General features: G+C 40.0%; 1 protein-coding gene across 1 annotated transcript; it reads left to right on the forward strand.

Moving 5' to 3' along the window:
• Positions 1-2,338: 2,338 nt before the first annotated feature.
• LOC150005036 (peptidyl-prolyl cis-trans isomerase A) lies at positions 2,339-2,890 on the forward strand. The gene has a single exon (XM_090282981.1). The coding sequence runs from the start codon at positions 2,378-2,380 to the stop codon at positions 2,870-2,872; it is 495 nt and encodes a 164-aa protein (XP_090139107.1). The 5' UTR covers positions 2,339-2,377; the 3' UTR covers positions 2,873-2,890.
• Positions 2,891-16,024: the final 13,134 nt, after the last annotated feature.

A 16,024-nucleotide genomic window follows, 5' to 3' on the forward strand; every position in this document is an offset into this window, starting at 1 on the left:
AACCAGAACCATCAGAAAATCAAGCTATATGGAAGTCCAATAACCAAGAATTTAAAAGAGCCACATTCATCCAGACAGGTAAGAGGAGCAGTCATGGTGACTGTGCGGAGAGGCAGTGTGGCTCAGGCAAGCAGTGGCAGTGGACAGTCCCACACTCACATGTGGTGAATAAAAATCAGGAGGACGCCCTGGGAGCACGTGATCCCAGCCCCAGGCCAGACTGCACAGCCCCAGGGTTTCAGCACCGGGAACATAAACCCCAATTACCTATGGCTGTAAAACCCAGTGGGGCTTGGGGAAGTGGAAGAAACTGCCAGATTTTTGCTTAAAGGGCCCACCTGGGGCGGCAGAAGAAACTGCTGCATTTTAGCTGCTTAAAACACCTGCATAGTCTCAGAACATGCATGAATCCCACAGCAGCAATTGGAAGGGTGCCAATCACATACAAGAAAAGAGTAAAGTGACTGGAAATGGGGCAAGTGCCAGGCAAATCGCCAGAAGCCAGGCAGCAACATTGTCCCCTCTCCCAGCCACCCACCACAAATAGAGCAGTAAAGCGGGCTGCCCCACCCTGGCAATTACCTAAGGTAAGGCTCTGCCCCACACAATTTACGGGTGCTTTTGCTACATAGGCCATAATACTGAGACAGGAAGGTAAAGCAGCTCTACCTAATACACAGAACAAACACAAGGAGGCTGCTAAATTGAGGATGCAAAGAAATATGGCCCAAATGAAAGAACAGAACAAGACCCCAGAAAAAGAACTAAACAAAATGGAGATAAGCAATCTATCAGATACAGAGTTCAAAACACTGGTGATAAGGATGCTCAGAGAACTCATAATAGAGTGTGGCAAAAAAATAAAGGAAGAAATGATGGTAACACAAAGTGAAATAAAAATATACAGAGAACTAACAGTAAAAGAAAGGAAGCTGGGATTCAATTAAAAATTTGGAACAAAAGGAAGAATTAAAATTTCAATCAGAACAGAAAGAAAAAACAAGAATTTTAAAAAAGAGAGAGAGAGAGTAGCTTAGAAACCTCTAGGACAACCTTAAACATACCAACATTTGAATCATAGGGGTGCCAGAAGGAGAGGAGAAAGAGTAAGAAATTGAAAACTTATTTGAAAAAATAATGAAAGAAAATTTACCTAATTTGGTGAAGCAAACAGACATACAAGTCCAGGAAGCACATAAAGTCCCAAACAAGTTGGACCCAAAGAAAACCACACCAAGACACATCATAATTAAAATGCCAAAGGTTAAAGATAAAGAGAGAATCTTAAAAACAGCAAGAGAAAAGCAGAGAGTTACCTACAAAGGCAGTCCCATAAGACTATCAGCTGATTTCTCAAAAGAAACTTTGCAGGCAAGAAGGGACTGGAAAGAATATTCAACGTGATGAAAAGCAAGGACCTACAACCAGGATTACTCTATCCAGCAAGGCTATCATTTAGAATGGAAGGGCAGATAAAGTGCTTCCCAGACAAGGTAAAGCTAAAGGACTTCATCATCACCAATCCCTTATTACATGAAATGTTAAAGAGACTCATTTAAGAAAAAGAAGATCAAAACCAAGAACATTAAAATAACAACAAACTTACAACTATTAACAACTGAATCTAAAAACAAAAACAAATCAAACAACCAGAACAGGAACAGAATCACAGGTATGGAGATCATTTGGAGGGTTATCAACTGGAAGGGGGGAAGGGGAGACTGGGGGAAAAGGAACAGGGATTAAGAAGTATAATTGCTAAGAACAAAATACACAGGGGATGTTAAGAATAGTATAGGAAAGAGAGAAGCCAAAGAACTTACATGCACGATCCATGAACTTGAACTAAGGTTGGGATTGCTAAAGGAAAGGGCAGGGGGTGATACTGGGCAGAGGTGAGCAAAAGGGGAAAAGTTGGGACAACTATAACAACACAATCAATAAAACATACTTAAAAAATAAAGTATAACAATTTAAAATTTTTGTTTTCAACTTAGAATAGGCATCAGTGGTTAAAAATAGGAGATCTGAAGCATAAGCTTGTAACCAGTGAAAATATTAAGTGATTGAGGCAAATTCAGAATAGCATTGAGTCACGGGGTCTTGACAGATGTGCTATTGACCTTGCAGCCCACCACATGACCATGACAGCTACCAGATCGAGCTCCTCCCCAACCACATCTAGTGAACTGGTAATGTGCAACTTCCTAAAACACCAGTGAGCTGAGGAGGGTTTTTAGTGAAATTTGACTTTAGAGTTACAGATGAGAATACAAAATAATGGTATCAAGCCATCTCTATTGGAATGACATTGAAAAAGTATACAATTTCAGCCTTGCAGACGCCGCCGCCGCCCCGGATATTCCCGCATCCAGCCATGGTCAACCCCACCGTGTTCTTCGACATCGCTGCCGACGGTGAGCCCTTGGGCCGCGTCTCCTTCGAGCTGTTTGCAGACAAAGTCCCAAAGACGGCAGAAAACTTTCGTGTTCTGAGCACCGGGGAGAAAGGATTTGGTTATAAAGGTTCCTGCTTTCACAGAATTATTCCGGGATTTATGTGCCAGGGTGGGGACTTCACACGCCACAATGGCACAGGCGGCAAGTCCATCTATGGGGAGAAATTCGATGATGAGAATTTCATCCTGAAGCACACAGGTCCTGGCATCTTGTCCATGGCAAATGCTGGACCCAACACAAACGGTTCCCAGTTCTTCATCTGCACGGCCAAGACCGAGTGGCTGGATGGCAAGCATGTGGTCTTCGGCCAGGTGAAAGATGGCATGGGTGTTGTGACAGCCATGGAGCGCTATGGGTCCAGGAATGGCAAGACCAGCAAGAAGATTACCATTACTGACTGTGGACAACTCTAATATATTTGACGTGGGTTTTATTTTAACCACCAGACCATTCCTTCTGTAGCTCAGGAGAGCATCCCTTCACCCCTCTCTGCTTGGAAATGTTCTGTAATCTTCGTGCTCTCGCCGCAGTTCATTGGGTTCCATATTTTCCTTACCCCTTCCAAGTCTAGCTGGATTGCAGAGTTAAGTTTATGATTATGAAATAAAAACTAATCAACAAAAAAAAGAAAAAAGAAAAAGTATACAATTTCAAAAAAAAATCACAAAATAATATGAAAACATAAACTAGAGAAGACTAAGAGCATTATAATGAAAAGCACAATCAAAAAAGTAAACCAGCGGGAGAGGGGGTAGGTTGGGTGGGGGAGAGAAATTAGGGGAAAAGGGGACAACTGTAATTGAAAAACCAAAATTAAAATAAATAAATAAATAAATAAATAAAAGTAAACCAAAGAGTCTCCTAAAGATTTCTTTAATCTGACTTCAAAACGTCTCAGAAATTGTAGCTTGAGTCCTGGGAGCAAAGTTGGTGAAGTGTCTCACTGCAGATAGGATCACACCACAATTTGCATCAAAAAGAGGCAGGTGATCTGGAAAAAGGTGTCCTTACAGAGCCATGCGGCCTACCAATGTGTTTTAGTGGGTTCAAAAAGACAGACCTCAATGACTTAGGAGAGACTGTGGTTATGAAAACATAGATATTAATGATTCAGTCCTTTTATCAGTCTTTGTTCACCATAACTTCAATGAATATCAGTGAAGACAGGTCAATTTCTAAAACAGTTGATGGTAAAACAAAAGGGGGAGATATTTTCAACAAGATGCAGAGGTCTGAAAAGATCAGTATCAATTGGAAACAGGTGAGCAAAGTGTCTGATGGGCAAAATAGCAGAAAAGAGTGGCCTCATGGACTATTGAACACGTGGTGCATGGAACCTGCATCCCACTTGGGATGTACTTTTAAAAGATCTGCTCTTGAGTTCTAAGTGGTAAACTCTTAATCAAATTTTAGTATGGAGAACTTACCAGTTAATACTTGTCTCTTAGGGTCACTTTACAATAAAATGAACAGTTGTTTTAAGAGCTTGCTTTACCACACAGATGTGTGCTGGCTTAATAGGAAGAAGATGCTGGTCTAGGTTTTCGAACTTGAGGTTGATGTTTTTCATAGAAGAAAATGTCAACCGTGCGATGACTAAGGGCAAAAAAATCCTTAAGGTGAATAAAGTCTTTGTTCACTGAAGTGTCAATGAGTGGCTCTCGGAGATGTTATATTTAGAATATTTTTTAAGGCTTAATACTCTTTTTAAATTTTTTTATTTTTATTGTATTTTTAAGGCTTAATACTCTTTTTTTCTTTGCACTTAAGGCTTAATACTCTTAATCAACAACTGCAAAGCAAAGCTGAGAAACGATTTTACTGCCATGACCATTGCCATAAAAATGCAGTTACAGAGTTGGATAAAGAGGGTTGATCAGGGTAACTATGTGTAACTGAACCTCTAGGTTCGTTTGCACATGTCAGTACTCTGCAATTCAGTTGATGTTTTCAAAACTGTTAGACTTATTGCAACAGCATCCTATCCATTAATCAATAGAGCATATAAATAGTTTTATCTTTCCTGATAACAATAATTTAAAATATTAATTTATACTTTTGACACAACCTCATTCATCTTTGATGCCTTCCTTCTTTCTGATATGGTAAGATGAGCTGGGATCATCTGGTGTACTTCCTGCCCCAGACTCGGCATCAGCCGTTATCCAAGAGGACATGGCCCCTCTTTAGGAGATTCTTTAGAGATCTTATATCCCTGTGCCCTTCATTTGTCCACAGTGCATTCCTGAACACTGTGTGCAAAACAAATTATTGCCATGGAAATGGCATTTCCCAATAAAACATTAGAATCAGGGTGGGTTCCTGAGCTAGAAACAGGAACTAAAGACAAGAAATCCAAGACAAATAAGGAGCTGGAAAAAGCCAGAGAGAACAACTATAGGCACATAAATTTGCGGAAACAATAATTTCCCCTGGTCTCAAACTCAGTTATCTGTCAAAACATGGGTAAAGCCCCTCAGAAGTGGGTGGGGCCAACAGCAGTACTGTTAAAGGGGGGCTGTCCTTAACATAGGGGCTGTCCATAATGTGGGGGCTCTGGGGTGTGAAAAGAAGCTTGAGAGGGGGAAATTTAGACAAATAATAGGAAAGCCAGCTTCCCACTGAAGAGAACAAACATGGTGGCTGGTGCAGGGGCTTCGATGTGAAGCAGTCCTAAAACATCCCATCCTCACCCCTCCCAGCTATGTGACCTCAGAAAGCAGTTTCTCCTCCTAGAATTCTGGATTCCTTGTTGGCCAAATGGAGATAAGCATGCCTGGCAGGAAGTTAGAAAGCTTTGATGAGATGATTGCCATCTCAAACTTAACATGTCCAAAGTAACCACAAACTTGCTATTTCCAAAGTCTTTTCACCTTAGTTAATGACCTCTCCATTCTTTCACTTGGCTCAGGTCCAAAATCTTAGAATCATTAAGTCCCAATTGACTCTATCTTCTAAATATATCTAGACTCTAACCACTTCGCTGCCACCCCTATCACCACCACACTGGCCCAAGTCACACATCATGGATGAAGGCAGGACAATGGAGAACCATGAGCAGAGAGGCGAAAAGCTGAGGGGGAGGAGGAGCAGAGTGAGGCTGAAATTCCAGGCTCAGCTGGATCATGGAGAGCTTGGGATAGGGGGGTGTGGAAGGGGCTAAGGAATTTGCGCATCAGTCTGAAGCTGTTGGGGAACCCCGAGGAGGTTAAAGCAGGGGTGGCTTGCAAGGAAATGGTAGTGCTGCACAACAATTAAGACCACAGACTCTGGATAGGACAGATTGGGGTTCAAATCTTAGCTTTTGCCACCCACAAGCTATGTGAACATGGAGAGTTACCCTGTGCCTTACTTATCTCATCTGTAAAATGGGCATAATAATATTTATTATAATAATAATAAATAATTATTATTATAAGAATTAGAGTTAATTCTTATAAAGTGCTTAGAACCCTGCTGGACACACAGTACACACTTAATAAACTTTAGTATTAGCATTAGCATTATCATCCCTTCAATTCTGTATTTCCTGCTAAACTGCCAGTGCATAAGGGCAGGAAGCTTCATCTATCTTATCTCCAGGCCCAATGTATAGCAAAGGGCCTAGTGCATAGCAGGTGTTCAATTAATGCCTAATGAATGAAACAACTGGCAGACTGAAAGGGCTGGTCCTCCTCTGACATGGGGCTTCTCAAGGTCCCAAAGACATAACCTGCTGTCTTGTGTGGAGGCTGGGAAGCAGGTCCAGTTGAGGCTATCTCAAGGGTTCAAGGTTATCAAGGTTATCCACTCCTCCTTACTTTCTTAGCTGCAGACACACTTATGCTCACCTGGGCCTGCCTACCCCAGGCCTTCATCTGCCTCAAAAGTCTGTCCCTCAAAGACTTTATAGACCATCCTGCTGCCATCCCACCTCCTCCCCCAGGGGTCTAAAATGCCATATGTCCTTCCCTGGGGAACTTCTGCTTTCCAACAATTCTCAATTCCTTTGCAGTCAGGCCCCCTCTGGCCCCTTCTCCCCACCTCTGCCCAAGTGAACCTTCCATATTCACTGACAAAATGGATGGATGAATGAATGAATAAATGGTAGGATCCCTGTACCCTAGTAATCCTGGCATATAGTGGGGGTGTAGTGAATGTTTCTTGTGTGAACACATCAATAAGGTCTCTCTCCACTGACCTTCTGCTTGATTTGTTTTAGCACCAGCCCCTCCCAATACACACAGACTCATAAACACACACACACACACACACTCACACTCACACACACTCACACACACAGAGCTCTTCCAGTCCTTTCCTTCCACTTTTCCTAAAACGACCACTTGATAACTAATGACTCATTAGACTAAAAAGAATATATTCATTCCTGGCTGGTGTGGCTCAGTGGATTGAGCACTGGCCTGCGAACCAAGGGGTTTCCAGTTCAATTCCTGGTCAGGGCACATGCCTAGGTTGCAGAACAGGTCCTCAGTTGGGGGCACACGAGAGACAACCACACATTGATGTTTCTATCCCTCTCTTTGTCCTTCCCTTCCTTTCTCTCTAAAAATAAACAAATAAAATATTTTTAAAATAAATTAAATCTTTTTTTAATTTAAAAAAAGAATATATTCAAATTTATAGTTTCCAGAATTTCTTCTAAAAAAAAACTGACCAAGAATTGGCAAGTGGCCCCATGAACTGCCTCCCAGGTATATAGCCTGTGGACAAATGTTTTTGCTGGGGAGACCCAGGTGCCCCTGCCTGCTCCCCAACCTCACTTTATGCATGTGAGGCCCCAGCCCAGCCTCCCTTCCTTGGCATTGAGAGGACACCTGTGACTGGGCTGTAATCCCAGGTAAGCCACCACACACAGCCCAGCACCATACCCCCCATCCTGGTCACAGGGACTTGAATAGCCAGGTGCACCTGTGGGCCAGCCAGCCACTGATCCATGGGCTGCGCCCAACAGGACTGAGGCTTCAGCTTTTGAAGCGTTGACAGGGCTGCACTGCTGAGCCTGACCCCTGACCTACAGGTGGGCACAGCCATTGTCCCCACAGGTCCCAACTGCTGTCTGTCCTGCTGCAGGGACCCGTGAAGGTATCCATTACAGGTCGGTGCAAGCAAAACAAACAGAAGGGCCAGGGGGGAGGGGTTTGTGTGGAGGGCTTTACTGGGCAGGAGGTTGTTGTTGCAAGTACAGGTATAATCCGAACCAGGCAGGCCCCACCAGCCATCAGGGCTCCACCTGCCACGAGGCTGTTTATAAACACATGGCTGGGTTGGATCTCCAAAACAAGAGGCTCTCGAAGTTAGAGGCTCCATGGGGACTGAAAGATACCTCCATATCAGAAGGCAGTGCCTTCCTCTCCTTGAGCCTATGGTGTAAGCGAAATGAGACAGAGAGGCATATTGCTCCCTGTCCTAGATGAAGCTGGGGCCAGGCACAGGCAGGTCGAGAAAGAGCTGGCAAAGCCTCTACAGAGCCCAGAAGCTTCAGACCATGACAGCAGTGTCAGACCACTTGCCATTAGCAGAGATTGAGTCAACTGCAGTCATTAACATTCCTGGTAATTGTCAGTGTGCTATTGACAAACAGGAGAGTGCTTGTAAACAAAGGCTTCAGGAGAGTTTGTTATTTAGCAGAATAGGCACAGACCTAGATCTAGATCTGAATTCTGGTTCAGCTACAAACTAGCTGTGTGAACTCAGACAAGTGACTTGACGTCTCTGAGTCTCAGTTAATTCACCTATAAAACAAGCATGCCAAAGTCCAGCTTGTAGGGGTGTTGTGAGCATGAAATTTGCGCAAAATCCCCTGGTTCCACCTCTGGCTTCTCACTTCCTACAATCCACCTGGCTCAGCCAACCAAATAAGTATTTCTAAAATAGCGGGAATTTAAGACATTTTTAGTGTTAAATACAACTTGCATTCAAAAATGCTTAAAGTACCAATGTATGACTTAACAAATGACTATAAAGTGAATATCTATGTGCTCCTCATTCAAACAAAAACTTTAACATTGCATGGACTCCAGAAGCCATCACATATCATTTTCCTTTTATGCCCCCTAACAGTATTACTATAAGTAATCACACAGTGTATATGGCTTCTAACCCTGGCTGGTTTGGCTCAGTGGATTGAGCGTCGGCCTGCGAGCTAAGTGTCGCTGGTTCGATCTTCCAGTCAGGGCACATCAGAGAAGGAAAACTCTGACTCCAAAAAACCTCCGCTGCCTTGCGGCATACCTCTTCAGGGGAAAGGCTAAGGGAGTAAACCCCGACAGAAAATCCGGAGCCGGAGTCCCTAAGGCGGTTTGACGTTGTAGTCAACACCGGCAACTCCTGCGGCGCACCTGAAGCCAAGCTGTATTGACTCCGTCTTTCCCTTGGACCCTTCAGCTGCGAAGAGAGGGGGGGTCTGCTGCATGGGCAACAGCAGACCCTCCATATCACCCTGCCCAGGCTCTGTAGCTTCAGCTTCACTGGAGAGGACACTCCAGCGTCATCGCAAGATGTCGATTCAACACGGGAGGAGACAGATACCGTGTCACTCCCGAGTCAGACTGCACAGCCATTCTCGGCGGTGCAGATAGACTCTTAAGAAGCTACACCATCATCTCTCGAGACGGACGGCTGCCGACGACGACGACGATATAGCTATTAATAAGCATCCTTATATTTATCCTAGATCATAGTGAAAGGATACTACATACTATTGGGACATCTCTGGCTACCCAATATACAGATGTTTTTCCCACACCAACCAATTCTCTAAAGCCAGCTGAGTAGCCTATGATTCAATTTAATCCTGGCATTATCTACCTGAAGTTAGCAGTCAGCCCCACAAGACTGCTCCCACTTCACATGCCAATTGCAGATAGTGGGTCCCCAGATTACTCACACTTATGTCCAACTTGAGTACAAATCAAAGGTTTCCAAAATCCCTCCTCAGGTTAATAATTTGCTATAACAGCCCATAGAACTCAGGGAAACATTTATATTAACCATAATAAGGGGTATGGTAAAGCTATAGATGAACATCCACATGAAGAGGTATGTAGGGTTAGGTCCAGAAGGGTCCCACATGTAAGTTTCTGTCCCCATGAAGTTGGATTGTGCCACCCTTCTGGCATGTGGATGTGTTCATCAACCTGGAAGCTCTCCAGATCTGCAGTTCGTGGGTTTTATGGGGGGCTTCCTCACATGGGCATGATTGATTATTAACTCAATCTCCAGCCCCTCTCCTTACCACAGAAGTTAGGGGTTGGGGGCAGAGCTGAAAGTTCTAAGCTTCTAATCATGGTTTGGACTTTCTGGCAACCAGCCCCCTTCCGGAGTCCACCAGGAGTCACCTCATTAGAACAAAAGATGCTCCTATCACCCAGGAAATACCAAGGGATTTAGGAGCTCTGTATCAGGAACAGGGGTCAAAGACCAAATATTAGAATAAAAGATGTTCCTTGCACTGTAGTTGCTTAAGAAATTAAAAAGATTTTAGGAACTCTGGCCAGAATCCAGAGAGGAAGACCAAAACACACATTTATTATTATTACAGCACCACGCACAGCTATACATTTATTTTGGATATATCTCTAGGAAAGGAATTAATGTGTGGTAAAAGTAAATTTTCTTTTTTCTTTTTTTTAATATAGATACCCAATTTTCCCAATACCATATATTATGAAGAGAACTTTCTCCATTGTTCTGTAATACCACCTTTATCATAAGTCAATGTCTACATATGCAAGGTCTCAAATATCTTCCATCACTATATGTCTATCCTTGTGCTAGGACCACATTGTCATAATATCCATAGCTCTACAGTAAGTATCAAGGATTGCCTTTATTGTTGTCTCTTAGCATTTCCATATAAATTTTAGAACCACAAAAGCAAAAGAGTTGGGACTTTTATTGAAATTGTATTATATCTATAGATCACTTTGAGAACTGGTATCTTTATAATATAGTCTTCCAATCCATGAACATTGTATGTCTTCTCTATTTTGAACTTCTTTATTTTCTTTCAATAATATCTTATAGTTTTTCTCCATAGAGATTTTGCACATGTTTTGTTAGATTTATTTCTAGGTATTTGATATTTATTGATACATTTAAAGTGGTACCTTTTTACATTTTAATTTTGTTACCAGTATATAGAAATGTGGTTAATTTTTGTACATTGTCTTTGTGGGCAGCTAAACGCTCTTAAGTCTAAAATTTTATCTCTATGTGGGGGGTGGAAGGGTTGAGCAAAAAAGAAGAGAAAAAACTCATGGACACAGACAACAGTGTGGTGATTCCCAGGGCTGGGTGGGGGTGGGAGGATGGAAGGAAGTGAAGGAGGGTAAATGGTGATAGATGGAGACTTGACTTGGGGTGGTGAACACACAATACAGTGTACAGATGATGTGTTGTAGAACTGTGCACCTGAAATCTATATAATCTTAACTAGTATCACAATAAATTCAATAAAAAGGAAAAAATAATTTTAAAATTTTTATCTGCAGATTTTTTTTATATTCTACATATACAAACCCATCCTCTATAAATGCTGGGAGTGATGTTTATTCCTTTCATATAGTCTATTTATCTTCTTACCCTACTGTTCTGGGTGGGACTTCTAAGACAATGTTGACTAGAAGTGAGGAGAGTGGACATCCTTGTCTTGTTCCTGATCTTTGGGGAAAGGGGATGAAAGGATTCAATATTTCACCATTAAGTGTGGTGTTGATTATAGAGTTTGTGTAGATGCCTCTTAGATGCCTGATAGTTTTTTAAATCATAATGGAATTTTATCAAATGCTTTTTCTGTATTTATTGAGATGGTCATGTGTTTTTCCTCCTTTCTGTTAATTTAGTGAATTACACTGACTGACTTTCAAATTTTAAATTGATCTGCATTTGTGGAATAAACCTAACTCTATTAAGATGTTTTATGCTTGCTATATGTTACTGGACTCAGTTTGCTAATACTATGTTTTATACTTTTAATTCATAATTATCAGTGGAATTAGCCTGTTATTTTCATTTTTCAAGTTGTCTGTGTTAGGTTTCACTATCAAGGTAATGTTAGCCTCACTAAATGAGTTGGGGAAACCCACTCTTCTATATTCTGAAAAAATTTGTGGTACATAAATGTAATTTCTTGCTTTAATTTTTGGTAGAAGATGCCTGTGGTATTTATTGGTGGAAATATCTTTTGGGGGAATGCAATATTTTAAATATTTATAAGACTATTAGAATTTCTATTTCTTATATCCATTTTGGAAAGTTGTGCTTTTATAAGAATTTGTACATTCTATTTAAACTTTCAAATACTTTATCATAAAGTAGTTCAAGATATCCTACCTCGTTTTTCTTTCCCATGTCTGTGGTTTTGAAGTTGATGTCCTCTTTTTCATTCCCTAATGTTGTTTATATCCAACTCCTTAAATACTAGTGCATTATCAATTTTATTAGTCCTTTTCAATAAACCAAAATTGGCTTTGCCAATCCCTTCTATTTTATATTTGGTTTCTCTTTCATTAATTTATAATCTTATCTTTACTATACAAGTTTTTCCTTTTACTTCCTTGAGTTCATTTTGTTGTTGCTATTAATGACAATGTTTTCCTAATTTCTTGAGATACATGCTGTTCCTTAATTTCATTTTTATATGCTTCAAAGGATATACATTTCTCTATAAATATATGTTTAACTGCCTTCCACAAATATTGTTATCATTCAGTTAAAGATATTTTTTAAATTTCCATTGGGATTTTATTTTGTTCAGAATAACATTAATTTTCAAATATAGTTATCCTTTTGCTATTGATTTATAGCTTAATTACACAGTTTTCAAAACACTCAGTGTATGCAATGTTTTTTGCAAACTTCTTATTCGTACTTAAAAACAACACATATTCTGAAAATGTTAGGCATAGTATTTTATTAAAACACTGTTTTCATAGCTTTATTTTACTTCTGAGAAACCTCCAAAAGTTGCCATGGCCTCTTGCTTCTATCCATGTTCAAAGGCTACTCTAATAGGCCATTATGTAACTTGCCTGGGTCCTATCTACCAAATTTGAGTTAGACCCAAGGCTTTTAGTTCCAAACCATATCCATGCTCTTTTCCCCTTATTCTACCTTTCCCCGGACTGTTTGGTGGGAAAATTTTTAGAAATAAAATAAGAGTTTTATAACCGAAGGATCTATTATAGTCAAGTAAATTTTGGAAATGCTTCAAGAAATCAAGTAAGTTTTTTCACTGTAGGACTATGCGCTTTATGGGTCTCCAAGAAGAGAGATAGAATACAGTTTTCCAGAGTTATCTGACACAGGAGCACTCTTGTTTTACATGACCCCGGCTCCACAGTTCTTCCTATAGATGCATGCATGAATATGTATGTATGTTTGTGTGAGCACACTATATTGTTAGGTGTGGTAGTACCATCCATGTTAATTCCTATTTCAGCCTTCTGACAATCAGATTAATATAATTCAATTAATCAGTTTAATACATAATCTGATGATGATGTATACTTATGGAATTAAAAACATGGGGGTCAGAGAAAAGGTGAGTGTGGTTTTAAGAAGGGCAACATGAGGGATTCTTATGATGTTGAAGCTGTTCAAAGGTAAATATGAACCTACTCAGGTGAGAAAATTGTATAGATTTTCCCTGGCTGGTGTGGTTCAGTTGGTTGGGCATCCCGCAAACCCAAAGGTTGCCTGTTTGATTCCCAGTCAGGGCACATGCCTGCGTTCTGGACCAGATCCCCTGTTGGGGGTGTGCAAGAGGCAACCCATAGATGTTTCCTTCACACATCAATGTTCAATGTTCAATGTTCAATGTCCCTCCTTTCCCTTCTCTCTAAAAATAAATAAATAAAATCTTTTAAAAAATTGTATAGAACTTAAAATGTACAAATAAATCCAAATTAAACTTGGGAAATCTGAATAGTGTTAATGGATTGTACAAGTGTCAATATCCTGGTTATAATACTATATTAAAGTTTTGCAAAATATTAACACTAGGGAAACTGAACAATGTATAAAAGGGATCATGCCATATTATTTCCTACAACTGCATGTAAATCTATAATTATCTCAAAAAATTCCCATTTAAAAAACTGAAAAAAATAAATTATATTCTCAACTTCAAAAAGAAAACTAAGAGTTATACAAAGTATTTTCCAAAATTCTCATCAAGAATGGATAAATATTTTGGTTCTTTTAGAAGTGAGCTTCATTTTCTAGAAAATAACCACTTATATAGAATATATTTTGCCTTATTAATAATGGTGGAAACATGAAGTATCCATGTAATGTTGCAGCTGGCACAGGCCCCAAGCAGCTCCTGCTCAGGAAACAGATCAAGGAAGACAATGCAAAAATATCCAGAGCCTGAGCTTGAGGAAGAGCAAATTCCTAAAATTGCAGGGTGCTTTCCCTGTCGCACATGATTTTGTTTGTCTGTTGTCCACTTGTCTAAATTTTTTTCAAGAAGATAGCCTAGTGGGTAAGAACATAGGCTCAGAATCAGATAAACATAGGCTCAAAGCCCAGCTCCACCTACAAATTACATGGTCTTGGACAATCACGGCCCCCAACTTTTTCATCTGCAAAGTAGGGACAAGAATAGTTCTTACATCATTGTGCTGTTGTGAGGAGTGAATGAAAGTATGCATCTAAAACACTTAGCCCAGTGCCTGATATACAGTGTGTTCTTATTTAAAATAGACATTTTTATTACTAGAAATCAAAATCACATTTTCAACAATGAATACAAGCAAGCATAGGAGAATGTAGAGAATAATTATAAAATAAAAATTTTTAAGTTATATTTTTCTAGTAAAATATAATTATAAAGTTGGCTCAAGAAAATGTAAAAGACATTAATAGACCAATACCCCTAGATGATACAGAAAAATAGTCAATGATCTACCCTTAAAAATGTCTAGGTTAAGATGGTATGTGAGGCAAATTGCACTGGGTATTTAGCAAACAGATTATTCTCAGGCTATATAAGAAACAATCAGAGCATGGTAAAAAATAAAAATAAAAAATAAAAAGGTTTCTTGGCCCCTTTTACAAAGTTAGTTTTAACCTTTACAACAAATCTGCCCCCCATACATACAAAATGGGTCAAGCATACTTTTGAATATAAAAGCAAAAGTCCTCAATAATATATTATCAAACTGACTTTGGCAGAGTATTAAGAGAATAATAAATAATAAATAATAAACTCTTGGTAAGCATACAGCTGAGAATCTGATTTACCACTATCTTTCCCAGTGCCCTGGGCATCAGCTTCTTTGTTTACAGAAGATAAGAGTATCAGTTAATCCAACTAGTCAGTTCAACTGAGTGGTCAGTTAAATGAAGGTCTATTAAGACAGATGTACTGTGTGGGTGTGTGTATGTTTGGGAGAGGTGTGGGCATATATAAGAGACAGAGAGTGGAAAAACTCATAGTATATGAACTATTTTGTACCCTTTTTAACTTAATATTTTCACATAAGCTTATCTTTCATAAAGATTATTTGAAACAACTGATTACCATTTCTTCTTATGGATGCACCATTTTTTACATAAGTAATCCCTTATTGTTAGGCATCTAAATTTCTCTTTTTAATACTAGAAATTGCATTACAATGAACACGTTTCTGTCTAATTCTTTGTCTACATTTCTGATATCTCCTTAGGACCTATTTCTAGAAGTAGAATTATTATACCAACTATTGCAACATATTTTGAATACTTAATACTGCATATTAAAAATCTTGATGCATTTGGCCTAAGTGCTCTCCAAAAAGTTGGCATCATTTTATACTTCCACCAGCAATGCACAAGCATGCCCTTCTACTATGTCCTCAGTACCATTTAAGCCTTCTCTTTTCCTGTGCTGTGTTAATCCAGTGGGTTAAAAATGGTGTATCACTGTTCTTTTAATTTAGTACTCTTTGATGAATAGCAATGGTAGACTTTCTTTCCCATGTTTGTCAGCCAGTTCCTTTGCTGTGTGTTAGCTTTGCTTGAGTAATGACAACCCCTGAATGCTGCTGCCTTATAGAAATCTTTTTAAAGGGTAATTTTGTGCAGTTCAAAGTCTCCAGCACATGTGCTGTGAGACACGCAGTCATGGGCCTGCCATCAACCAGGTATCTGGCTGGCCTAATGACAGAAACCCGAGCACCTCTTTGCAAAACCACTTTCATAATGACCAGCCTTCTGAATAAGCCAAGAGGAGGATAAAGTGAAAAGGCCATATGTGAGGTCTCTTAATTGTCACAGGACTAGAAACACTATTACACTTGTTTTTAATTTCCCTGCTCTCTGTTCATCTTTCTCCTTTTAATTTTCCTAAATGGGCCAGCCGCTGCTGTTGAGGAGCAGGTATTTAATATGGGTGAGGATTTAGCTGTTCATCTAGGACCAGGCTGGGCCACTGCTTTTGAAATGTCATCTTGATTTGCTGCTTTCCCCACTAAGTAAGAGACTTAATAGGGCTTAGAGGATGAATCTGGAAACAAACCTCCCTAATGAAATGGCCTGGGGCCTTGCCCACTGTTGTAGCTCTGGGGACAGCTGCC

Source organism: Furipterus horrens, unplaced genomic scaffold, assembly GCF_987537825.1.
Source record: "Furipterus horrens unplaced genomic scaffold, mFurHor1.1.pri manual_scaffold_7, whole genome shotgun sequence".
Lineage (NCBI taxonomy): Eukaryota > Metazoa > Chordata > Mammalia > Chiroptera > Furipteridae > Furipterus > Furipterus horrens.